Source organism: Diabrotica virgifera, chromosome 3 (genome assembly GCF_917563875.1).
Source record: "Diabrotica virgifera virgifera chromosome 3, PGI_DIABVI_V3a".
Lineage (NCBI taxonomy): Eukaryota > Metazoa > Arthropoda > Insecta > Coleoptera > Chrysomelidae > Diabrotica > Diabrotica virgifera.
This window is the reverse complement of record NC_065445.1, coordinates 65,011,364-65,039,080: the sequence shown is the minus strand read 5'-3', so window position 1 is coordinate 65,039,080 and position 27,717 is coordinate 65,011,364. Positions and strand designations below refer to the sequence as shown.

The following is a 27,717-nucleotide window of genomic DNA, read 5'->3' as shown; positions in this document are numbered from 1 at the left end:
AATATATTGACGTTATTGATCATCTAGGGGCTGTTCCTTAGAATCTCTGTGAATATAATTCTAAATAATCGTAGTATAAAAGAGATTCTTTGTAAATATTGTTATGCTAGTTATATTAAATCACTTTTTATGCTCTGTTTTTAAACCAGAAGGAGTATTCAAATTTACCGCGCCGGTAAAATTTAATGCTTGTTTGTAATTGTTCCAACCTCAGGCAAGTTTACTGCACTATTATGAAATTTTGACACTAATGAAGTTTATGAAATTTTGACACTGTCGGCATTTCATAGATTAATTAAGTTATATCAGCGATTTTTTTGTGTTTACTCAGGCAAGTTTACTGCACTATTATGAAATTTTGACACTAATTAAGTTTATGAAATTTTGACACTGTCGGCATTTCATAGATTAATCAAGTTATATCAGCGATTTTTTGTGTTTTCTGCGTTATTCCTTTAATTTTTAGATTTTTAGTCTGCTTTCATATAAAAAAAGTGTTGTTTGGAACTTGTTAGCGACGTATTAGTATAATATAATATCTATGGATCACCGTCAAAGGCCGATATGATCAACCAAAAAAGAAGATTTATTTAATAGGTTTGTTCCAACATAACGAAAAACCGTCATGAAACGATCACGAAACTGCGCAGTAAACAAAATAACCCATAAAACGTATTATTTTGCTATCTGCGCGCAGTTTCGTGATCGTTCATGACGGTTTTCGTTGTGTTGGAACAAACCTAATGATTTTATAGTAACTTTCTTGGGTGTGAATCTGCTTTTTTTAGTTTACTCCTCCTGGTTTAAAAACAAAGCATAGTACAATCTACAATTTCAACCCACCATATCTTTGTTTTGGATCTCGGAAGTGACCAAAGACATTCGAGAATATTTTTATTCGAGAAAAGCATTGACAATGACAAAGAGACAGAAAAAATAGACAACATCAAAAGATCATGTAGATTGTAGAATGAGACATATATTACTTATATTTCGGCAACTCTTGTATCATCAATGACAAACCATTAGTTAGATACAATTTCTTATACTTAACGAATAAACGATTAATGCTTAAAAATCAATAACAAATATACCGGGTGTACCGAAAGACGTAGAGGACTGTAGAATATTTCGCGAAATGTACATAGGATGTCGTTGGTTTGGAAGAAGAACGTCACAACTCAAAAATTGCCATTTTTGAGGTTTACCCTCTAACCAACTCCAAATGTTAAACTTTATAGGGGAAAAATTGTCAGAAGCTGCACTCATGTAATTACCGCTAGATGGCGACTTATAACAGTTTGACTTTGTCAAACCCATGCATTACATTTTATGGAAGAGCGTCGCAATATAGTTGTGTTTCAGTTGTTGTGGAAGTTATCACGTGTTTTTTGGAGAACAGTGTTACAAGTTAAAAAAGGAACGTATTTTTTTGGGATTTTGTGTTTAATATTGAATGCAAGACATTTACATTTCTTCTTATGTAAGTATTCCTTACAGGATATGTGCGTTTATATAGAATTATGAGCAATACAGTAACATTTCAACAAATTTTGGGAAAAACTGTTACAAATGCTAATTACATTTAGAAAGGTGAGAACAAGAAAGGTCGTTCTATTTATATTTAAATGATAATAATGGGCTCTTTAATATTGTAAAAGATTTTACCTCTTATTTTTTACCTTACCAAAATTATAATGAAAACTAGCACATTAAAATTTTAAAACGTCGCTCCTGAAAATTAGAACTTTTCGACTTGTAACAGTGTTCTTCCAAACCAACGATGTAAGAACTGAAAAAAAAACGTAAGATTTCAAAGTTGCTCCTCGCCAAGGGGTGGGGGGCGAGAGGTCATGTTTGAAGTCATTCACACATTTTTGAAAAATATTAAACACATGTTTTTCAGTATTTCGATCCGATCTATATACCACTTCTTTCTTATGTCTCTCAGTGACAGATCTTCGGGGAGGGAAAATGAGGAAATTTCCACCCCCTCCCTAATTAGGTCCAAAATTAAAGAAAAAAAATTGTTCAAACATAAAAATATATTAGCTAACATGAAACCGAAACCACAGAGAGACAAATTCAACCCAATAAACACGCTAGTTAGGAAAAGTAAGGGAACTTAATGCCTATAAGTTATTATTTATGTTTTTTAAGTAATCTGAGTTTTGCTTTTTTATGTCTTTCGGTTGGTTTTTCATTGGAAGTTCCCCCCTTAATCAAATTTCCCCTCCCAAGGCAAATTTCTAGATCCGCCACTGGTGTCTCTTAATACAATTTACTATTTTTACTGGGAATTAACCACAATTTTGGTTTAAAATATGTTTAGTTTCACGTTTCGATTTCCACTTCGTTGAAATACAAAGGTATTTTGAGAACGGTTTCTGAAGTAGAAAAAGCGTAAAAATAAACATATTTTTAATTAAAATTGTGGTTTCCCAGTAAAAATAGTAAACAACGACAATTTCAAATAAGAAAATGTTCATGATGTGCCGAATTAATAAACTTCGTTGGTACGTGTCATGAAACATAAGGAAATATTTAAAAGTGATGTATTTTTAACTGTACTTAGAATAGTTTCAAAGTAAATTATTCATTACAGGAAATATTGAATAGTATACTAAATTTACAATCAAGATGCAGTAGAAATAAACAAACCAAGACACGTTAAATGCTACTAGGGGCACTCCCGAATCATAATTTACAATGTATATAAATTGTAAATCCCAAATCATGATTTCCAAAGTTTATACATCGTAAATTATGATTCGGGAATGCTCCTAGTAGCATTTAACGTGTCTTGGTTTGTTTATTTCTATTGCATTTTGAATTTAGCGATATCTTTAAGCGATCAATAATACCATGTTAAGTGATATTATTTAGTGATCCTATTTATTAGCCAGATTTTGCTCCATCTGATTTCCATCATTTCCAGATCTTAAGAAAATGGAAACGTTAAAAATTTGTTTTCCACTACTACTCCGGAAATTTGATATATTCATCTCATAAGACAATAACACAATGAAATAGATAAAAAGAAGAAAGCAACGTTAATTGAAAATATTCGAATTTACAAATATGGATATCAATGCAGGAAATGAATATCCACCACTGAGCTTGCAAAGACTGGATGACTATAAAGCAGGAACGCACTGAGCAAAGTAATATGATTCAACTGAACATCATGTTATATCTTGTGAGGTATATCTTGTAAGTTGCGCGTAAAAAATGATAATTATAATCATTATATATCATAATTTAATATAAAAATGTCTTTCTTTAAAGCTGTAAGCAGTGTAAAAGCCTTATTTTACCAAAAATCAAAACGAGATATAAAAACTCAAGTGCTTTGCAAATGCCTCAACCTCAAATTCATTGCCTCATCAGAAGGCGTTTCTTTAAACAACGTGGAAGATAAATCTATAGCTACATACAGTCCACACAACAGCATCGGACCTATAATAGCCCCTTCCATTCCTAAACAGAATATGCCCCCTGCTATGGCCAAACCGGTTAAGTAGGGATGACCACCTCCTTTTATTTCTTTATAAATGGTAGTGTCAACAACAGAGGTGGGTAAAAATTGTACTCCAGCAAAGATTATTGCCTCTATTCCTCTATCTTGAGCTAGCCAAAGATCCAGCACTGCCGGTATACACGCCAAGTAAGTACCAAGAAAAGGTACCGCGCCTAAAATACTTGCAAAAACTGTAGGCAAATACACGATTTTAACGCCGAACAAGTTATGGATGAACCACGTCCACATGCCATAAAATGCTGCCATCTTAAGAGAGGCCGAGAAAACTCCTATAATCGCTCCTTCCAAAGCATGCCCAAAACGTTTCCCACTCGGAGAGAAATTTGTTAACAGTGCAACAGGTTTATACAGATCTCCACTACAATTCAAGAGATAGAATAGAGTTGTTAAAAAAACTACTACATTTAAAATAAAATTCAGTACAGCAGTACCGCCACCTAGCAAAACCGAAACAAAAGTACTGAAAGAACCTAGAATCAGACTTATATTTCCTTTCAAAATACCCCAAACAGATTCCATTAGAGACATTAAAGTACCAATATTTTGTTTGCCAAAATCCATTATACCATTCAAGTTAAACATCTCAGGTGATTTTTGAATGTCTTCAACAAAATTGTTCCATGTAGTCTGTACAGCATCGCCAGTAACTTTAGGACCGTTTGAATCATTCGTAGACATCCAGTTTTGATACACTCTATCCCACAGTTCCAGAACTTGTTTCTCTAACTTCTCTGATTTAAGAGGATCGACATCGGACACCAACCCTTTGACTGTTTTGGATATACCTTCTCTGCCATACATGTAAGCGTTGTCTAAAATTGAGTCAACAGTATCATCCCAAGCAGGTGGCAGAACTTGTTTCAGTTCTGGATTGTGAACAACAGTTTGGTTAATAAGAGAACCAGTCATTTGAACCAACATTATGGCTTCTGCATAAACTTGTACAGTAATAAAAAGCAGAGCACACGCTAGGAAGATAATTAAACCGAAGATAACAACGCAGCTAGCAACAGTATCTATACTATCTTTGACTGCGTTTTTTAACAACTGGTTTACTTTGTGTATAATGTGGTATAAGCCTCTAATTGGCACAGGTACTAAGGCATCGTGCCTTTGGTGGCACCAAGATGCTACTATCTCAAATATATCACAGCATTTTTCATACATGTAATTCCATAAGCCAATATAATAACCCATGTATTTAATAATGTAAAATAAGATGGGAATTGGTAGAAGGAACAATAACATAATGTTCTTCCAAAACAACATTACAACGCATGCCCACATAACTGACATTAAGTAAAAATTACTTTCGTAAGTCTGTGTATCGATAAGACTTGAATGGGAGTATCCTATTTTCCTACCGAATTTAAAAGAAGAATCACTAGTACCCTTAGAAGAAAAATAAGGTTGGGATAACGATCTTTTTAGAGGAGGTTTCGTCTTAAATATACTATCTTCTGCTTTCTGAGAAGTACTGCTTACTGAAATACCATTGTCAAACAGATCTAAAGATAAAGGATCCCTAGGATTATCAGATGTAGTTCCTTGTTTTTCCTTTTGACCATCAGGTTGAACGAATTTTGGTGGTTCTGGTAGTGCAACAGTATCAGCGATTTCTTCGATGTTGTCTTGGTCTACCGGCTCCATTTCTTCATCAGCTACTTGTCGTTCATTCAATACTGAAGATACTGATTCTATTAATGTGACGGACTGACCTTCTTTGTTCATACAACTGTAGTATTCGTAAACTTCTGAGATAAAACCTTAAACAAAAAAATCATAATTTAAATGCGAAAACTATCATATGGTACAAAAGCTTAAAGAAAAATGTAAACGTAATTAAGTAAATACATATTGTAATTTTTTTTTAATCAGATAATTTTGTATATTAAAAGCACAATGTGTAAGATTTGATTAGCTTTTTTTATAATATATAGGGTGAGGCAGATAAAGGGCCTATTAGAAATATCTCGAGAACTAAAGACAACTGAATTATGAAAATTAGAATAAGGGGGTTTTGAAGACTGATCTATTTAATGAAAATATTTTCATCTATTTGGTACTTCCGGTTATACCGGAAGTTGCTTATAACTTCGTTTTTTTAAATGGGACACCCTGTATATTTTTACATTTTTGGATTCTCCTCGATTTTTTCTTTCTTAGAATATAAGGTTTTGTCAGATTATACAGGGTCGGTTAAAAGATAATTACGTTTTCTTATTAATTTCGTAGCAATATTCACACCCTGTAGGATTGTAGTAGTTTGACATAATAAACTCTATTTATGTTCAAATGATTTTTAATATAGTCTACTATTGTTACCAATTATTAGTGTAGCTAAATTTTTAATTTTAGTATACAGGGTGGGTCGAAACTCGGAATGAGTATTTTCTGAGTTTTCTTAAATGGAACACCCTATATTTTAGTATTGCAATGAAATGATATTTCATGGTACTTTTTACTTCTTAAGCATTACCTATACCTAACTGCTTTAGTTTGTGCTTAATTGTTAATCGCACCAACAATCTTAACTTCGATGGTATTTTGATACCTCAACCACTATTGGCAATTTTAAGTATCAGTATAGATTAATATGTATTTATTTCCAAAAAATTATTTGTGACTGAATATTTTCACGGCCAACCTAATACAATTTCACCTATTTTGAGTTGCAATTAATGTTTGGTTTAATCACCAATAACTCACAAATTAAAGGAGTTAGGTATAGGGAATGCTTAAGAAATTAAAAAGTACCATAAAATAACATTTCATTACAATACTCAAATACAGGGTGTTCCATTTAAAAAAACTCAGAAAATACTCATTCCGAGTTTCGACCAACCCTGTATACTAAAATTAAAAATTTAACTATACCAATAACTCTTAACAATAGTAGACTATATTAAAAATCATTTGAACATTAATAGAGTTTATTATGCCAATCTACTACAATCCTACAGGGTGTTAATGTTGCTACGAAATTAATAAGGAAACGTAATTATCTTTTAACCTATCCTGTATAATATTACAAAACCTTATATTTTAAGAAAGAAGAAATCGAGGAGAATCCAAAATTATAAAAATATACAGGGTGTCCCATTTAAAAAAACGAAGTTACAATCAACTTCCGGTATAACCGGAAGTAGCAAAGAGAAGAAAATATTTTCATTAAATAGTTCATACCTCAAAACCCCTGTATTCCAATTTTCAACATTCTCTTAGCTTTAGTTCTCGAGATATTTCTAATAGGCCCTTTATCTGCCTCACCCTGTATAGTCATCATATACTGGCATATACAGTCACTGAAGATTTTCACCTCCGATTCCATCGAGTTGAGCCTCCATGAAAATGGGTGAGTAGTTAGAAGATATCTCAAGAAATTAAGGTGACATGGTGCTAACTTGCGCTTTTACCCTGGGCTCGTTGCCACCCCTTCTCGGAGGTGAAAATTATTTTATTAATAATAACCCCATAAATCGATAGAGGTAAAATTATTATAAGCAAAATTTGTTATACCAAGTTATTAAAATAAATCAATACTTTTTGAGTTATTAAAGATCAAACATTTTATCTTTTGTGAAAAAATGCATGTTTTAAATCGGTTTTTAATAAATAACTCAAAAACTATAAGTTTGTACAAAAAAGTTATTATTAGATACCAAAATTGAAGCTAATAAAAATCAAACAAATTTGTTCCTTGAACAACCTTTAAATATTAATTCAAAGTGAGTTTAGGTACCTATAGGTAATTAAATGTATGTTTTTATTATTATTTTTTAATTTTTATTTCTTATTGTTCCGAGTACTCAAATCTAAATATTCAAGCTTAAATAATGGTGGAAAACGATGCATTTTATAACATATATTTAAGTACCTGGTCTGTCAAGTCTCTTAGTGATTAGACGTGTTTGATTTAAAAGTCGATTCACTAATTGCCGCAAAAAATACACAGTTTGTTTACCTTTTACTCATTTATTTGGTTAAGTTTTTTGGATTTCTACAAGTAAGTCGATTCATTACTTAATTTATCCTGGGAAATTATACTTAAAAATCCGACATCTGTCTGGGACGGATGTCGGGAACTTCACCTGGCGGCGGGAAGCCGCCGCGATCTTCAAATATAAGAATCGAGGATATCAGGGTTCTGGATGGCATGGAACTCGACGATTCAAATGTAAATATTAATCAAGATGGTTTTCGCGGATTTACAGAAGCCGATAAGAATAATATTGCAACAGGGGACAAAAATCAAGTTTTTCCAGCAGATAATGATAACAATAAAAGCTCATTAACAACAACAGCAAGTAATTTAGACCAGCCAAACCAGTCTTTCAAACGCGATATTTCCATTAATAATCGATTTACGTCAAGAGATACAGGTCCGTACTTAATTTTTGTGGAACACGAAGTTTTGAATGTGGGAAGATTGCATCCAATGAGACTTGGTGAAAAACTGTTAGCACTTTCGGAATACGAAAAATCGATCTTAGAAATTAGTAGCGTGGGTCGTAATAGACTTAAAATTGAAGTTAATTCAGGGTTAGTTGCGAACAAATTAGTGAAAAATTCGGTATTCAAAGACAATAAACTGATAGCTTATATCCCCTCACATTTAACTGAAAAAAAAAGGTATTGTGAGATCGGTCGATACATATCTGACTGAAAATGATCTTGTTAAAGTTATAAAATCAGAGTGTTCTGTTCGTAAGGTGCAAAGAATGTTTCGAAAAGTAATAAAAGACGGAGTGATTGAAAAAATCCCCCGTCAAATGATAATTGTCACATTTGCAGGGAACAAAATTCCCCAATTTATTTATATAAATAAAGTGAGATGTCCTGTAGACACGTACGTTCATCCTGTTATGCAGTGTTACAATTGTCTTCGTTACGGTCACTCTGCATCTCAATGTAAAGGAAAAAAGAAATGCCGAAACTGCGGCAAAGAAAATGATAACGAATGCACTCAATGTGATAACTTCTGCATTTTTTGTAACTCTAATTCACACAACTCGACAAATCGAGATTGTTCAGAGTATAAAAAACAAAAACGAACTAAGGAAGCAATGGCACACCTTAATATTTCTTTCAAAGAGGCCGAAAAAGTTATTGACAATCCTGCCTACACTAGTATTGTTCAAAAAAACAGATTTGCTCCGTTACTGTCATCCACTACTGAATTCCCTTCATTAGTTTCCAGGCCAAATACCTATTCCAATATTGCTCAAAGCTCATCAAAACATTTGCCTTCCATTGCAAATATTTCAAATACTGCAGCTTCTACTAGAAAAAAACGAAAAATACACCCATCGTCTCCTACGCTTATTACCGCTCCAAGCGAATTTAGCTTTTGTGCTAGCCCCGTATTCCAGTTCGGAAACTATAATAAAAATGTATCTAAAAATAACGATGAACATCTTAAAAATGAATTCGCTACTACTTTGAAGGATTCAATCAATAATTTCTTTTCAGACATTCCTGCTCGAAACCCTGCGATTAATAGTTCAGTTCCCTCTATACAAGATGTAGAAAATATAATTAACAGCGTGATTAAACATTTCTTTACCTGATATGGCCGGTTTAAAAATTGTCCAGTGGAACGCTAGATCAGCGTACTCTAATAAAAACTCTATTACGCAACTTTTTACAGAAGAACACTTTGATATAGCTCTTATTTCGGAAACTTGGTACAAACCTAAGTATGAAATGTCCTTACAGGGATTTAATATTGTTAGAAAAGATAGACGTAATAAACGAGGTGGAGGTGTTAGCATAATTATCTCTAATAATATTAAATACAATAATATAGTATTCAACCAAACATTTAATAAAAATATTGAAGTTTGTGGCATTGATATTGATGTCAATGGCACCAAAATATCTGTGGTTAGTATTTATCGTCCAGGTAGCATTGCAGTCACAGTGAACGACTATGTTTCTCTTTTTCAACAAATTCCGCATAATTTTATTATTGGTGGCGACTTTAACGCCCATCATGGAGCCTGGGGCTCTATAAACAATGATCATAGCGGTAACATACTCATGGAAGCTTTAGAATACTTCGACAACTTTATCATTGCAAATGACGGATCTCCTACCAGAGTATCTGCCCCTGGCTCTCCTCCATCATGTGTTGATCTTACCCTCATTTCGTCCAACTTTAGCTCACAATTCTCTTGGTCTGTTAAAGCAGATACGTATGGCTCTGACCATTATGCTATCACATTTGTGTTACAACAACTCAGAATTGATAATATTAATATTACCCCCATTCATAAATGGTCTATGCGAGAAGCTGATTGGGCATTGTTCCAAACAAAAATTGATAAAGATTTCTCCGAGATTCCGCTTTTCAACAATACTAACGAAATGATTAACTTTATCACCAATTCAATGACATCCTCGGCGGATTCAGCTCTTAAAAAAACTTACCCCTTCTCTCCTAAAAAGGCTCCTCATCCCCCTTGGTGGGATGAGGAATGTCAACAGTTAGTTACCCAAAGGAAGGAAGCTTACAAAACGTACAAGCGCAATATGATAACTTCAAATTATATCAATGTAAAAAAAATAGATGCGCTCTGCAAAAGAACCTTCAAATTTAAAGCCAAACAGGCTTGGGCAGACTATTGTACTCAACTCAATAGGAATTCAAATCCCTCGGAAATTTGGCGCCGGATTAATAGATTTCAAAAGAAGAAAAATGATATCCAACCATGTGAAGAAAATGAGGCGGAAATACTTTTTCATAAATTGGCTCCAAGTTTTGTTAGTCCTTACATTCACTACACACCCACCAGTAATCATGATCATTCTCTTCTAGCCCCAGTTACACTAAGAGAGTTAGAACTTAATATCAAATCGTCAAAACTTACTGCTCCAGGCTTAGATGGCATCAATTATATGATGATTAAAAAGCTCCCTGACTCGGCGAAACACTTTCTTTGCAAAATATATAACAATATACTTTCAGGAGATACGGATTACCCCTCACTAAAACAGTGTCTAATTATTCCTATTCCTAAGGCCAGTGACAACAAAGCTCTGCGACCCATTTCTCTAATGTCTTGTGTATTAAAAACTTTGGAAAGAATTATCAAACTCAGATTAGAAATAGATAGATAGATAGATAGATAGATAGATAGATAGATAGATAGATAGATAGATAGATAGATAGATAAAAGTTAACATACATCCATATACCACCACAATTTGCATTTGTTCTTATTAATATGTTCCTCAGACGACAGATCTTTATAAAATGCAATACAAATACTCTAGGTCCTAGAGAGGTTAACTCGGGTCTGCCACAGGGGTCGGTGTTGAGCCCGCTTCTATTTAATATCTATACCCTCGATGTTCACAACCTTGGTATGAACGCAAGAATTTTACAATATGCTGACGATTTTTCTATATACACTACTCATAAAAACTACTCTCAATGTGTTAGTAATCTTAAGTATATAGTACATTGCTGCTTTAAATACTTTCCTGAACAGGGATTTGAAATATCACCTCATAAATCTGCTATTGTATTTTTTACCAGACACCAATTGCCAGAACTTAATAGCCTTACAATTCAAAATCACACTATACCTGTTTGCAAAACATACACATATTTGGGTATCACATTTGATTGCAAACTGACCTGGTCCGATCACATATCAAGATGCATTAAGAAAAGTGAAAAAAGTCTTAATATCCTAAGAGCAATTAACAGATATCATTGGGGCGCTGACCCTAACATTAACTTGATTTTCTACCGAGCGTACACTCGATCTATCCTAGATTATGGTTGTTTCTTGTATGGATCAGCCACTAATTCCAGACTTTCACAAATAGATAGGGTACAGTTCAAGGCTCTACGCATTGTTCTTGGTGCATTTAAATCCACTCCCACAGCTGCTCTCCTTGCAGAGTGTGGCGAACCCCCCATGCAACTTCGACGACAGTTACTAGCTGAAAAATTCGTCGTTAAACAAAAACGATTTACACACAACGACCTTATTAAAAATTTAGGCATCTTAACTGCATATAGCTACACTAATAAATACTGGCACAACAGAAACTGTCCCCCTCTAGCTGATGCATTTGCAACAGTCTCAAACATCGAACTACGTGATGATTCTGGTTTGCCGTTCTTCACGGCTAAATTCGATATATGTCTTACACAACCAAATATTATTTTTCCAGAATATAATGATAACCCAGCAATTAATAACATATCTATGCAAATAGAATTAGAGAAATTAGGTAATGTACATAAATTTTTTACAGACGGATCCAAATCCCCTACTGGAACAGGATGTGCAGTGTACAGGGAAAACACAAACGAAAGTTTGTTGTTTAAACTAAACAAAAACTCTACAATCTTTACAGCAGAGGCACTTGCTATATTTAAGGCTTTGGATTGGGCAAACAATTCACTGCTACCCTTGTCAAACTTGGCTATAATATCGGATTCGAAATCTGTTTTATCAGCTCTGGTGTACCCGGTTACCTCCATATACAATAACTCAATAATCGTGGAAATTTTGACAACCTTAAGAGCCTTAGATTATAAACAGATAAATACATTCTTCATATGGGCCAAAGGGCATTCCTCCATAACGGGAAACGAAACAGCTGACAAACTGGCAAAAAGAGCTATCACTGATGGCAAACAAGCCCCCGAATTAACGCTACAAGACGCATTATCTATATGTAAGCAAAACTTAAGAACTAAATGGGCAGACAAATGGACAACAATTAGATCTAACAATGCATTTCAGTACTGCACGCTTTTTCCAACACTTCCTTCTACAAAGCTTGCTAAAAGAAGCCATCCCAATAGAAAAATTAACACCAAATACATTAGGTGCCTCTTTGGACACGGAGCAGTCAACTCCAAGCTTTATAAGATGAAATTGGCCACATCCCCCCTCTGTGACTGCAGTGACAGTTTTGACGACTTTAATCACTGGATTTTTCAATGCAGTCATAATTCTAATGCCACCTCTTACCTTATTGCGGAATTAACTAAATTAAAAATCCCGTTTCCTCAAAATTATCTTTCCATTATGCTGGAGTGCATCCATAATCCCGAAGTAAGAGCTATTTTTTGTAACTTTTTGGGTCGTACGAGGAGACGCTTATAATTTCCTCAACTTTTAGGTCTGTATCAACCAATCCAAATTGTATTCAGTTAGGTATTAAATATATATGTATAGATTTGTAAAAACTGTATTTGTACCAAATAATTGTATTCAGTTACTGTATTTATATGTACAGATTTGTAAAAATTGTATTTGTACCAAATTTTGTTCAGTTATATGTATAGACTTTTAAATGTTATAAATTTTCGTGGCAAAACGGGTTCTTCCCAAAGCCAATAAACCAAAAAAAAAAAAAAATTTAAGTACCTACTAAACACTTGTCAAAGTACTCAAGAATACAACCTATCAAATGAGCTCCAGAAGAAGTTGATAGCAACAATATTAAGCCTGGAGAAAATAAGAGAACCCTTTCGAATGTTTTAGGAACAAGTGAAAAATGAAGCATACGCCTTTCCTTAAAAATTTGAATTTATAGTAATCCCCATACTTAACTGTTTCTTTATTTTAGCTTAAAAAATTTAGCAGAACCAAATTTTAGTTTTTTTAACAAAGATGTTACTTTTTTATTATTTTTGTAGTATATCGAGATAGAAACGTTTAAAGCCTAAATTTTACTGCGAGAACCATGTAACCGGGACCCTTTAATCATTTATATTTTAAAAAAGTCCTTGAAATTGCCTTTCAAATGGTTTTTGGATGAACCTGATATTATAAAAATTAGTTATTCTAAAAAAACAATAACATTTTTTTTGGAAACATTTTTGGAGCATAAATACCTAATTTTGAAAAATTTATGGAGCATGAATTTTGATTTGTGCTATCAACTTCTTCTGGAGATCATTTGATAGATATTTCTGAGTACTTTGACAAGTCTTTAGTACGTATATGTTATAAAAAGCATCGTTTTCCCGTTATTTAAGCATTAATAATAAGATTTGAGTACTCGCTGTAAAAAAATATACATTCAATTACCTATGACTCACTTTGAATTAATACTAAAAAGTTTTTCAAGTAGGGAATTTATTCGGTTTATTATTAAGCCGGACTCAAACGACTCGTGTACTTGGCGAATAATCGTCACTTGCGTATACTGGCAATGCTGTGTGAGTGGGTTACTAGTACAATAGGGATGTTCACTAATTTTTAAATATAGTTAAATTCAATAGATTACAAGGTATATAAAAACGTAGCAATCATAAAACTGTTTAAAAATGTATATTTTTTAAGATAAATGAGTTCATAATGTTGATTTTCTTGGAGGCTAGAAAAACGGTACCCTGCAGCGAGGCTACGGTCTGTGACGTCAGCAGTCGTAACGTCTTTGATCGACGACTAGTTTTGTATACTTATTTACTCAGTGTATTTGAATGTGCGCAGTTTTTTACGTATTTAATTATTGAAAATAAAGCCAAATAAGTGGTGTTTTGTTCCTGGGTGTGTAAATACATCAAAAAACAGTTCCGACAAGATTTTATTACCGTTCCAGCCAATTTAAAACAGAAAAAGAAATGGTTTGTTTCAGCTAGAACTTAAAATAACTAACTTAAAGAACTAACTTAATAAAATAAACATTATAGAAGTTTTCCAGAGACTTTCGGTCCTTGATAATAATGTAATTGTTCTTTCTGCATTTACATTTTTCAAAAATACTTATTATTAGTTTTCTCAGGATTCGAAAAAAATTAATGAATTTAAATAACATTGGATCAAGATTTTGCACCTACCCCCTTAAAGAGTAAATGAAAAAATTTCGGGACCTCAAATTTGTATTCCTTAAACTGGGACATTCCTACAAACGGGATTCTAATAATACATACAGTAAAAGTAAACCTTGAAATAACTACATGTGGATGTAGGTATGACTTTATATTATATTAAAATCATTAATAATTTAGTGAAAAGATTGGTTGAAATGAAAATGTATAATACCCAAGTTCAAAAATATTTTTTACCTTGGAACAGTTGTCAACTCGAAATACGAAACAACCGAAATAAGATCTAGAGCTGAAAAGGACATAGCAACATTTAACAACATGCATGAGAAATATTTTCACCCATTGCGACATAATATCTCTCCCACTAAAAATGCGGCTGCTAAAATGTTATTATTTCCGGTCTTGCTATATGGCGCAGAGGCCTGGACAATAATGGAAACAATAATGAAAAAGCTAGAGGTATTCGAGATGTGGGTGTACCCACGTATCCTCAAAATATCCTGGGCGACCCACACCAACGTACAGGTATTGTGTCGAATGGGAAAACAAAAAGAAATCTCTTTTACAATTAAGAAACGAGATCTTAAATATTTCGGTCATATCATGAGGAATGATAAATATCGTATACTCCAACTGATAACGCAAGGTAAAATAGAGAGCAAACGCGGACCCGGAAGAAAAGACACTCATGACTTAAAAACTTACGCCAATGATTTGGACAAAAATCGATCGAGTTATTCAGAAACGCCTCAAACGAAATTAAAATTGCCATGATGATAGCCAACGTCCACAACGGACAAGGCACATGAAGAAGAATAAAAATATTTCTAATAAGTACACCTAACCAAGGTAAAGTAATAACCAGCCAATGTATGTATACAATATGCATGCGTACAATGCATGCATACAACTTTCTCTATTTTTTTTTGTGGAGTATTAAGCATTTATTTTTTTAGCTTAAAGAAGACATGGAAAATTATATGGAATATACACTCAGTAAAGCTGTGGCAGATTTATTTTTTTACAAGATGCCAATAAATCATACACCATTGTTACATCTACACTACAGTCGGTAGTTTATACGAATCGGCTTTCTGAAAACCTTCTTCCATTTTATTTGTTTATTTTTGTAAAACCCAAAATGTGTCCTTACAAACAGTCTATCCACTTTAAACTAAACAAATTCACTATAAAACTCCAATTTAACCCTTAGGGGAGTGCATTTAGATTTTCACTTCGGAAAAAATCAAACAAGATAAAACTTTTTGTAATTTCATTAAGAAATGTTTAATAAACAACATATCAAAAAGTTCTACTCGAGAAGTGGGTGCTTCATTTTTTATTAAACAAATGAACAGCGAAGTTAGATGTTTTTTTAAATAACTCCGAAAATATAATCTTTAGAAAAAAACTGACTTGACCATTGAAAAATTCAGAAAATTTTACAAAAAAAACCTTATATAAAGATTTTTCTAAAATTAAATCTCTAGCTTCTGTATTTTTTTATTTATAACGCTAAAGTCGCCCTTCTCACACGCATTGGCTCACTGTAAACTAGCGTTGGAAGAAGTGCACGCTTGAGTTTTTTTAATGTAATTCTTTAACTAATGGATCAAAAGGAATTTTACAAATTGGACATGAAAGAAGATGAAATAAGCTATCTTATGGTTGTAATAAAAAGAAATAAAATATATGGACATATGTACGGTGTGGGCGGAAAATGAGACTTACATGAATTTTGTTTAAAAATGATTTAAAAATGTGTAACTAATACAATTTTACTTATAAAGCTCTCAAATTTGCACAACTTACCTCTCAATCATCTTACTAAACGATGTTTCATTCAAAAAAAATCTCAAAAATTTAATTTAAATAATACGCTGTCTCAAAAAATGTAATTTTTGAAAACTTCGTAGTTCTACAGAATTCCCACCACTTTAAGACGGTATTACTCAAGTTTGAATAAATCTAATACAATTTTTTTGATATTTTTTTAAAGCCTAGGATGTAATCTTTAAAAAACACTGAATTATTTTAGTTTAAAAATGAAATAAACAATTTCTTTTTGAGAAAACTAAGAAAGATAACAAAAATGTAATACAACAACCGAAAATTACCAGCTGAAAAAATGTATATACAGAGTGATCAAAACTTTTTTCTGTAAAACTTACCTAAAATTAATTTAATAGTAAGCTTCAACAATAATAAATGGTCAACAAAAAAAATTTTTTTTAGCTCTTATACAGTATGTCTGCGTAACTTGGAACCTATTGATAACTTTTTTAATATCAGTTTTACGAAAAAAAGTTATTCTTTATAAAATACTCTGCATCGTATATAACATAAGATGCAACCATCAAATATCAAATTTTGTTAATTTTGTACGAGGTATGTCAAAAAATATGAATTTCACTCAAGAGTAAAGTACCTTTATATTTCACAATATCGAAAATTGTCTAACTTTCCATAATAACAATTTTCAGTATTATGAAAAATATAGGTATTTTACTCCTAACTGAAATTTTTATTTATTGACATATCTTGTACAAAATTAATAAAAATTGATATTTTATGATTGCATTTAAAGTTTTAGAATATGCAGAGCATTTTACTAAGAATAACTTTTTATTTATGATCCCATTGCAACAATTTTTTGAATATTGAAGAGATAGATTTTGAATAATTTGTTCTTTCTTTCTAATACATTTTAATTTTTAATATTATTGTGAAAATTATTTGTTTATCTTTTTTTAAGAATGAAATTCCATATTTGTTTGATTGGATTCTACTTGTTTTTCATTTAAATATCCGCCATTTTGGATCCGCCATTTTGAAATTTTAATTTTTAATCTTTAATTCAGATTCAACAACCTGTTAAAAATAAAGACAATAAATGTTTTAGAAAAATGTTCTTTTTTATGTTCTTTTTAGAAAATCCGCATTTTGGATCCGCCATTTTATAGTTTATAATGTTAACATTTAAGTTAGGTTTATCAAAGCTCTCAAAAATAAATATATGTAGAAATAAATACATTTTGTAAAGAAATTATGATTTTACAACTATTTTTTAAGTTATCCGCCATTTTGGATCTGCCATTTTATAATTTAAATTATCAAAATTTGATTCAGGTTCAGCATCCTCTCACAAATATCCACATATATGTAAACAAACACGTTTTATAAAAAAAATTCGGATTTTACAACTGCTTTTTAAGGAATTTTAGGAAAAAATCCGCCATTTTGAATTTGCAAATTGTAATGTCAGATTCGGGTTCAGCATAATCAAAACTAAAATAGAAACATTTTTTATCAAAATAAAATGTTGAATTCACCCATATTCTTAACATTATTTATACAAAACAATTGTTATTGTTTAAACAATTAATAAACAATTAGCGGCGAAATTTGTGAGTAGAACTTTTTACTTTAACATATTTATAAACTAACAAAAAAAGTTTTAGAAAAATATAACCTTGTTTGATTTTTTCCGAAACATTGTATCTTCTCGTTCTAATTGCACTCCCCTACCTGATAAAACAAGAAAAGAACAAAATAAAATGACCTGAAACGTCAAACAGGCAAACAGTAACACTATGAGAATGGCGCGCGCTTGGGGTATGCAACTAGTGACGTCAGGCCAATAGAGAAGCGTTCTTGAAATTTAAAATAATGCTAGATTTCTAATAAAGATTTTTTATAGAAAGGCTTTTTCAATGTTGTTGAAATTTTGGACAATTATTCCTAGGGTGTTTCTTAATCGTTTTACATGTTTGAAATAACTTTTTAATTTTTTGTGAACATCCCTATTATTGTACTATTTATCAAATACTAATAATAATAATGTTAATACTACTATTAATTGTCAAAGAAGTAACCCTCCCAAAAGACATAGTAAGTAACGCAAGTAACGATTATTCGCCAAGTACACGAGTCGTTTGAGTCCGGCTTTAGTTTCAATTTTTGTATTGACAACTTTTAATGCAAGCCTCGTATTCTAGCATTCCCATAATTTTTATTCAAATAAAATAAAAATTATTTTTTTAGAAAACGATTTATTTGATAAAATACTATAATTTAACAAGTTAATACCTTATATGAATAGGTACTTATAGTTTTAAATTTAATGTAGTTTTTAGGTTATAATTAGGATTTGCTATATTAATTTTTTATATATTGTTTGTCTCCTTGAGTTTTATTCTACTTGTTTATGGACAGTAAATAAAAAATATAAGCACTTCATATTATTGTGGTAACATTACCATATTATTATACAGGATACAGGATATTTCAAAGTATTAGAGGTCACTATTCTTCTTCTTGATACCGTCTCCTCTAAGGACGTTGGTAATCATCACAGCTATTTTCACTTTTGAGATTGCATTCAGAACAAGTCGATAGAACTGCAATTATACTTAGTTTTCCCTGTATTTTCCATGCGTTATGGTTTGTAGTAACACATATTTATCCCCTCTCATAACGTGGCCGAGATTTTGTTAACTTTCTCATCTAATCGTATTCATGATTTCTTTTTCCTTTTTCATCTTTCAGAGGACCTCAACATTTGTTATTCTGTCTACCCAACTTATTTTTAATATTCTTCGGTAGGTCCACATCCCTAATGCTTTAAGTTGAAACCTTATTTCTTTCTTAAAGTCCGGGCGTCCACTCTAAACTGAGAGATGCATTAACCCATTAGCGCCCAGCGTTACTATATGGTAACGTAAAACACATGATTTTTAAAAATTCTGCGGTATGCCCATGGAACTAGTCCCCCACATATTTTGAAAACTATCGTTTCTAGGAATACTTCAGGCACGCATAAAACGTAACGGATTCGTATTTTAGTCTTTTCTCAACCGTCGAGAGATAATCGTATGACAGTGTGGTTTAAATTTATAGAAAAAGATGGACGTCCGATTTGCGTATGCAATTTTTGATAGTCATCTAGTAACTATATTTGCATATTTAAAAAAAAACTAAGTTTATTATACCCCAACTTATTATAAATTGTTGTATTTTATCAACAATTAAATGTAGCAAATTTGGTAGGAATAGTCAAAGTACACTGTTACCATATGGTTGCGGTGGGCGCTTACGGAGTCATAATCTTATTTTTTTTCAGTCGTGGATTTTCGTTGGCAGAAGCGATAGTGTTACTGGTGCGATGTAAAGATAACTTTGTTGTTACAATGGCATCTACGAGTTGTGGTGGTTCAGCATTGGGAACGGTAAAAAGATTTTCTCATGAAGAAAAAGTCACATTCAAGTAAGTCGGCCTCACTGTATTGTTGAATACAATAAAAATATGTTAGGTACCGGTACCGACTTGATGGATCAAGGTGTTTCAACCTACCGAGTAGCAATTCGCAGTAAAAATAGTACTGGCTAATTGTAACATGGTTGTTGGATGTTGCAGTCCATAATTCATGGCATTTATATAAAAAAAATGAAAAAGATATATCCTTGCTATCGTTTAGGAGAGAATTGGCCCAAGTTCTTCTCGCAAGATATGGAAGTCCTCCCTTATATACAGGAAGACCTAGTCTACATAGACAGAACTTGCCAGATCTTCGTTTTGATCGCTTCGACCATTTCGTTACACCAAGCAGTAGAAGGCGATGTGCTGGTGACGGATGTACAACATCTGGACGAACAATGTGCCAAAAATGCAACATTGGTTTGTGTGTTAATTGTTTTATAGGATACCACACCAGACGATGAAAATATTCTCAAATAAATATTTAAAAAAAAATTAAAAATTTTGATTTCAACGTTCCTAAAAATTACTTAAGCGCATGGTAACACCATATAATTTAAAAAAAAGACATGAAACCGAAAAACTTGTTTTTTTGGATTAAATTATTAACATTTTCATCTAATTAAAAGTAAAAGTAGAGATTTTCAATTAAAAAAAACTTGGGCGCTAATGGGTTAATATCTGATTGCCACTACAAGATAGAAACAAGGTTGTATTCTGGAATGAGTTTAGTTACTGACAAGTAAGAAAGACATTTCATTATAAAATAATGTATGCATATCCCTCTTTTCTAATGCATTAACGCCTTTGGTTTGAATTAATGAATGGAACATCACCCAGACATACGATCATATCTCTAGATACCACAAGTAGTCTAAGTAGGAGACCAGCAAGTGAAGTGGTGGAAGTTAGAGGCTAAGGATTTGGCAAGAGTGGTTAAGAGTAGACTGCTGAAAGAGCTTGAAGAAAAGATATGGTCAATGACTGGTGGGAAACCAATAACAAAGTTGTAATTGTGGTACTAGAGAAAGAGGAAGTGCTAGGAAAGACATCCTAGAGACAAGGAAACTTGGTACTGGAACGATAAAGTGCAACAGAAGTTTAGAGAGAAGAAATGCTAGAAAAAGATATGACAGGTCTAAAAGAGATATACAACTTCACTTAGAAGAGGGAAGCAAAGGATGATGTAGCTACTACTAAGGAAAGATCGTCTACACATCTATATGAAGAGTTGGGAACACCTGAGAGGATGAAAAGGTTATACAGCATTGCTAAAGACAGGAGAGACAGAGGATGCAGGATCCCAAATGAGAATGTAATACTGGGATTAGCAAGAGATGAGGTTGTTGAGGCATTAAATACGATGAAGATTGGTAAGGCAGTAGGACCTGATGGAATACCTGTGTAGGTTTGGAAGGCTCTAGGAGAGGAAGGGGTTGATACTGTGTGGTAAATGATGAGTAGGATTATTTAGGAAGAAAGGATGCCCAATGCATGAAGAGAGAGAGTGTGATGATAATATCATTACATAAAAATAAAGGGGACATCCAGAACTGTAAGAACTATAGTGGGATAAAGTTAATGTCATACACAATGAAAATTTGGGAGAGAAATGTGGAGCAAATGTGAAGGGGAGAGACATTGATATGAGAAAAGAGGAGAATGGTTGGAGACCTAGAATTGTTTAGAGCCAAAATTAGGACAAATAGGAGAGTTTAAATACCTTGGCTTCTACATAACGGAAGATGGGATAGGTAGATCGAGAAATTGCCCACAGGTTACAAGTTGGTTGGTAAACCAAAAAGTAAATGACCAGGTACTAGGTGATTGAAAAATCAAGGAAGGGCTGAAAGGAAAGATATACAAGAAAGGGGTAAGAGCTATGTTGAAGGTAATTGAAATGAAAATGATACGATGGGTGCTAGGTAAGACTATAAGGTGGCAGGGGACTTGAGAAAGAAAGGACTGAGCAAAAAGAGGCTTGTGATAGGAAAATTGTAATGAATCTGAAAGGTAAATTACAGCCAAAACCGTTTATAACGAACTTCAGGGGACTGGTGGTTTTTGTACTTTGTAGCCAGTATTCTCTGTAAGCGGTTCTCTCTGTTGTAATGAACAGGATGCTATAAACGATATTACACTGATAGCAACAGGAAGTTCATTGTTTATGTTGCAAAAATGTGTAACTTAATCTATACTTATAATACATTGTCACATTACACTATTACACACAACATTTAACATATTATGTGTTGATTGTATTTATGTAAATCTAAATATGTACAGCATTTCTCATGATCATCTTTCAGTGCGTCACAGTTTTTCGATTTCTTTCTAACGCATTAAATTGTATGTGACAGAAAAAAAGGCACGTCAGTGATTACATTTCGTCGGTGACATTTTTATAACATTTATTCTAGTTATTCTAGTTGTCGATAGATGGCGCCATAATAAAAAAATAATTTTTTTTTAATTAGATAATAATATTACAAATATAATCTGTATAATTTATAAGACTATACAAATCAAAGAAAATACCATTTTATAAATGCAAGAAACACATTTGATTGGTTTTTATTCCAAATTGAAAATAAAATGTGACAACTGTCAGATTTAACTAAAATGTCATGTTAGAATAAATGTCATAAATGTGTATTATCACGGACTTACCCTTTTTCCTATCATTTGTTACGCACTGAAAAATGATCATGAAAAGGACAATATGTACATACATACATATTATGTACAGTTACGGTCATTGAATAGTTTACAGGCTTACGTATCTAGGAGCCGATTTTTTTAAAATTTTTACCTCGTTTAAACGCACCTTTTACGTCAAAAGTGACGTTGCCAGTGGTGTACCTAGCTAGAATAGTTTGATTAAAATTAAAAAATCTAAATATTTTACAAAATTTAACAAAATGGAAAGTACAGAAAGAAGTTTTTTGAATAAAAAGGATTAAAGATTAAGGTCTTGATAACGAAAATAAAGAAGTATGGTTTTAAAATATGCATTTTATTTTAAATCTATTTTATATTAAATAATGATAAACAATGATAAATAATAAAAAAATAATTAATACTTGGTGGAAGCCCCATTCTTGTCAGTACAATTTTACAGTCTTGTTTATAGATAGCACCAATCTCCTCATGTTATAGTTAACAAGCTCTTCCCAAGCCTGCTCAATTGCTTCCCATAATTCAATTCTATTCCGTGGTCTAAGGTTTCTTTCATTTAGTTTTTTTGTTAACTCTGCCCACACATTTTCGACGGGGTTAAAGTCTGCACTACGGGAAGGCCACGGAAGAACATTAACATCAGTTTCTTCTAGCCATTCTCGAACAATTCTACTCGTATGCACCGGGCAATTGTCATGTTGGAAAATGAAGTCGTTGTTGGGGAATCTCTGGATCACTGATGGCAACATTGTGTGCTCAAGAATATGTTTGTAATGTAATCCTGTTAACTTCTCTTCTACATGATAACAAACGCCTGGGCCTTCAGCACTTATCCATCCCCATATGTTGACCGAGAATTCTCCACTATTTCTTAAATGATACGTATATTGTTCATCATACCTACGATTTCTCGGCCTATAAACTCTTACCCGAACGTTGTTATATGACTGAAATACTTTTTCATCGGAAAATGCAACCCTAGATCAAAAATTCTCATCGCGGTTTATAAATTCATTACAAAATTCAACTCGTCTCCTCTTGTGATCCTCAGTTAAAAAAGGTTTCCTTGCAGTTGCACAATTTAGCAGTCCACTTGCTTTAATTCTTCTACGTGCAGTGCAAATACTGCCTGGAAACGCTGTCTCTTCTCTTGCTTTTTGAGCTGTGGCAAACGGAGATTCTCTCAAATAATCTACTAACATCTCATTCTGTTGATCTGTGGAGATCTTCTGCCCTCTTGAACCGCCCAACCGTGCTATAGAGTGAAAATTATCCCATCTTAGTTTGATCTTCCATATGCACATATGGCTCACATTCAAATCAGCAGCAACTTGCCTTAGTGACCAACCTTCTTCGAGGTTCGCAATTGCTCTTGTTTTTTGCGCATCATTCAAATGTATTCTAACCATTTTGGAGGAGTTTGATATACTTTTATTTTATTTTTTAACACTCGCGAAAGTTTTGACAAGCACTGACTTTTTGAAACTTTTGACTTTGACATTTGTCAAATCCGTAGGACACTGCAATTTTACAGTATTACAATATAAAAAGTAGGTGTAAACTATTCAGTGATCGTAACTGTACCTATTGGAATAAGTACAGGTAGTCAATAAACAATAGGTACTCATAATATAACGGGTTCTCAAAATCGTTGTATTATAAAAATGTGACATATGTACATACACTATTTATTTTTAAAAAGACCAAATAATGTAAATTACCCAAGCATAATGCAAATTTGACCCAAGAGGCCAAATAGTGTAATAATGTAAACAAAATCTTGTGATAATGGACCCGCCTAGGTCTAGTGTCTAAAGGACTTACAAGTGGACCCTGCCCGGATATACCATCATAACCATAAATTAATAAAACCTTTCTTTTCATTTCGTGGTAGTATCGATACCTCAGAGAAATACAACAATACAATGCCCATTTTCATAACTTATTTACAGGAAAGCAATTTTAAACTGTTTTCAACAAAAAGTGTTATTGCTACAGGGTTATTCAATATCAACTCAACACACCTATTTTCCACCCCTCTTCAGATTTGGTTATAATTTGGAATACTCATAGTGGCTAATGAGGGAAACAAAAGCACAAAATTTTAAATTTTTATCTCAAGCCGTTTCTGAAATATGGTTATATAAAGTTTTCCAAAAAAAAATCCAAAACACCACGACCACACTTTATTGGAATGGTTGTAGAAGCTGCCCTAATTGAGCTAGAACGCTGAGAGAGGTGTCATTTTTCAGCATTTTTAAAGTCTTTACAGTGACATATACAGCATGATGTTATGATAAACAAGTTTTTCTCAAACAAAAAAAATATATTTTGATAAGTTTTTTTGCCAAAAAATACATAATTTAAAATTTTCATAATATTCCTACAAATAGATAGTACTGTTATTAATAACATATAAAAATTTTATCATGGGATGGTGATGGGTTCAACATAAAAAAAATAAATTTCACACATACAGTATGGTGCAAATGAAAGAAATAAATTCGTAATGTCGCAAGCTGGCTAATTTAAAGAAAAATCCCGAAACAGGTCGATTTTTATTTTTAAATTGTAATTTTTTGGCATATATGTCATACTAGTGACGCCATCCATCTGGACGTGATGATGTAATCGATGATTTTTTTAAATGAGACTATAGGTTGTGTGGTAGCTCATTTGAAAGGTTATTTAATTATCTGTTCAGTAATATAAACAATAATAATTATTTATACAGGGTGGCTAAAAAAGTTTTTTTAAATTAAATTAATTGACCAAAAAGAAGAATGTATGTAATTTATCTGTTTTTGGCAACAGTAAAATCTATTTTAGATTAAATAAATTACACACATTCTTCTTTTTTTGTCAATTAGGTAATTTAATTTAAAAAAAACTTTTTTTGCCACCCTGTATAAATAATTAAATTATTGTTTATATTACTGAATAGAGAATTGAATAACCTTTTAAATGAGCTAGCACACGACACCTAGTCTCGTTTAAAAAAATCATCGATTATGTCATCACGCCCAGATGGATGACGTCACTAGTATGATATATATGCCAAAAAATTACAATTTAAAAATAAAAATTAATTTGTTTCGGCATTTTTCGTTAAAGTCTCCAGCTTGCGACATTACGAATTTATTCATTTCATTTGCACCACACTGCATGTGTGAAATTTATTTTTTTTATGTTGAACCCATCACCATCCCATGATAAAATTTTTATATGTTATAAACAACTGTACTATGTATTTGTAGAAATATTATGAAAATTTTAAATTATGTACTTTTTGGAAAAACACTTAATCACAATATATTTTTTTTGTTTGAGAAAAACTTGTTTATCATAACATCATGCTGTATGTATCACTGTAAAGAGCTTTAAAAATGCTGCAAAATGACATCTCTCCCAGCATTCTAGCTCAATTAGGCCAGCTTCTACAACCATTCCAATAAAGTATGGTCACAGTGTTTGGATTTTTTTGGAAAACTTTACATAACCATATTTCGGAAAAAGGTTGAGATAAAAATTTAAAATTTTGTATTTTTCTTCACCTAATTATCCACTATGAGTACTCTAAATTTTAACAAACTCTAAATAGGTCAGGAAAAAAATTAATTCAAAGTGTGTTGATTTGATCTGGAATAGCTCTACAGCTATTTATTGAGATGTGGAAACAATATTATATTAGAACATTATATCTATTGCCATTTAAATCATGCATTTGTTATAATTATTGTTTATTATACAGTGTGTAAAAAGGTCATAATTGAAAAAAATGGATGTTGTATCTCTCTGAGGTACAGATATGTATGCTGTAACCAATATTTTAACTGCTAGTGTTCCAAGAAATATGTTTACTCTTACCGACTTGTTCGCTTTAACCGATTTGTTCGTTATAAGCAATATAAATGCCTTTTTATATGTCAGTTTACAGGACCTACTATTTTGTTTGTTATATCCAATTGTACGTTATAGCTGGCGTCGTTGTAAACGATTTTGACTGTATATAAGATCTTGACCATTCTAGATATCTAACCTTGTTCAAAAATTATTGACATTTATTTCAGCTGACATTGGGTGCGTTCGGACGACCACAGTGGCTGAACAGCTGAGCCAGCAGTAGCTGTCAGACGTCACCGCTGGAAGTCAGCCGCTGAGAGATTTACTAAGCTTTCCCTATCACGGCTGGATACAACCACTCAGCCGATTTCTGCTGACAGTCAGCCGCTATGGTCGTCCAAACGCACCCATTGTAAAGAAAGTATAAATGACACATAATTTCAGTTTTACTCACCTCCAAAAAATATTATCTGAGCTACAATAAAAACAGGTAACTGATAGTAGCTAAATTGTTTGGCTAGACAGCTTGAACACAGCAACCATATACCTATGGAAGCATAATGGAACTTCTTATTGTTATCAGGTCTCCACAGCAAAAATACTACGGAGATGTATCCTATCAGCACAAAGCTCACTAACCAGAAGGAAGATATATCGATAAAAAAATTAAGGGAACTAAAAGTATATAGCACTAACTGCCATAGTATTCGTACAATTAATCTCGGAGTATAATTGTAAATAAGAACAAGAATAGGAATTGTCACTCCTATCAATATAATTAATTTTAGACGTTTCCATATGTTCTCTCCGATAAACTCCGAAATATCATTTACAATGTTTATTGGTAGGAGAATGATACCAAATACAATTGGAGTATTGTTAGCTTCTAAGGTTTGAAACCATGTTTGAAATTTATAACGCAGATAACGTTTCATAGGATGTAGAGCTGATCCAACCAGAACGGCCCACATTAGGGGCTTTACGAAGGGTTCTAAGATAACGAAAACTGCATATCCTGCTGCACAGCATACACAGAGTAATAAGAGAGCTATTGCATTGTAGAATGCTTGTTTTACTGGTTTATCGTGACCCTGAGGTAGACTTCTGATTGCACTGAATATATTTCCTATTGCCGATCTTTGATCCATTTTAAAATCTTCAATAATTGATAACTTTGAATGACTAGAATAGAGAAGAGTTTTGTTTACTTAATTTTTACATTACCTCATTTTTGACACTGACAGATTAAATTATGTTGGTACAACTGATGTTGAAATGTATGCCACTGACATTTAAAAAAAAATTCTAAAATTTTAGAGCAATCTAAAATTGAAAATTACTTCTCGTGTCTAATAAATTTAGAGAGGGGTTGCTTTACTATTTGTCCTATTTTTCTTATTTTTAAAAATGTTCAACCTATGTATTTCTTGTTTTTTAATTGTCCCTGCACATTTTAATGTTTTCTTTTTTTACGTCATGATAATGTAACCGTAAACTGGCGTAAACTACAGAAAATTAAGCAAAAAGAACTATATTCTTGTCCATTGCAAATACTTTTTTATATAAAGTAGAAAGTAGTAAACCTCGGAA

General features: G+C 32.4%; 1 protein-coding gene across 1 annotated transcript; it reads right to left on the bottom strand.

The window, feature by feature from the left end:
* Nucleotides 1-2,027: 2,027 nt before the first annotated feature.
* LOC114334461 (transmembrane protein 245) lies at nt 2,028-27,382 on the bottom strand. The gene is made up of 2 exons (XM_050645145.1): nt 26,582-27,382; nt 2,028-5,307 (listed from the first exon to the last, which is right to left on the bottom strand). The coding sequence occupies exons 1-2, from the start codon at nt 27,273-27,275 to the stop codon at nt 3,344-3,346; spliced, it is 2,658 nt and encodes an 885-aa protein (XP_050501102.1). The 5' UTR covers nt 27,276-27,382; the 3' UTR covers nt 2,028-3,343.
* Nucleotides 27,383-27,717: the final 335 nt, after the last annotated feature.

Bases quoted from the DNA above. Each gene is read 5' to 3' on its own strand.
- LOC114334461 (XM_050645145.1), bottom strand. From the start codon at position 27,275: ATGGATCAAAGATCGGCAATAGGAAATATATTCAGTGCAATCAGAAGT. The intron at 5,308-26,581 runs GTGAGTAAAACT...TTTTTGTTTAAG, and splicing joins TCAGATAATATTTTTTGGAG to GTTTTATCTCAGAAGTTTAC.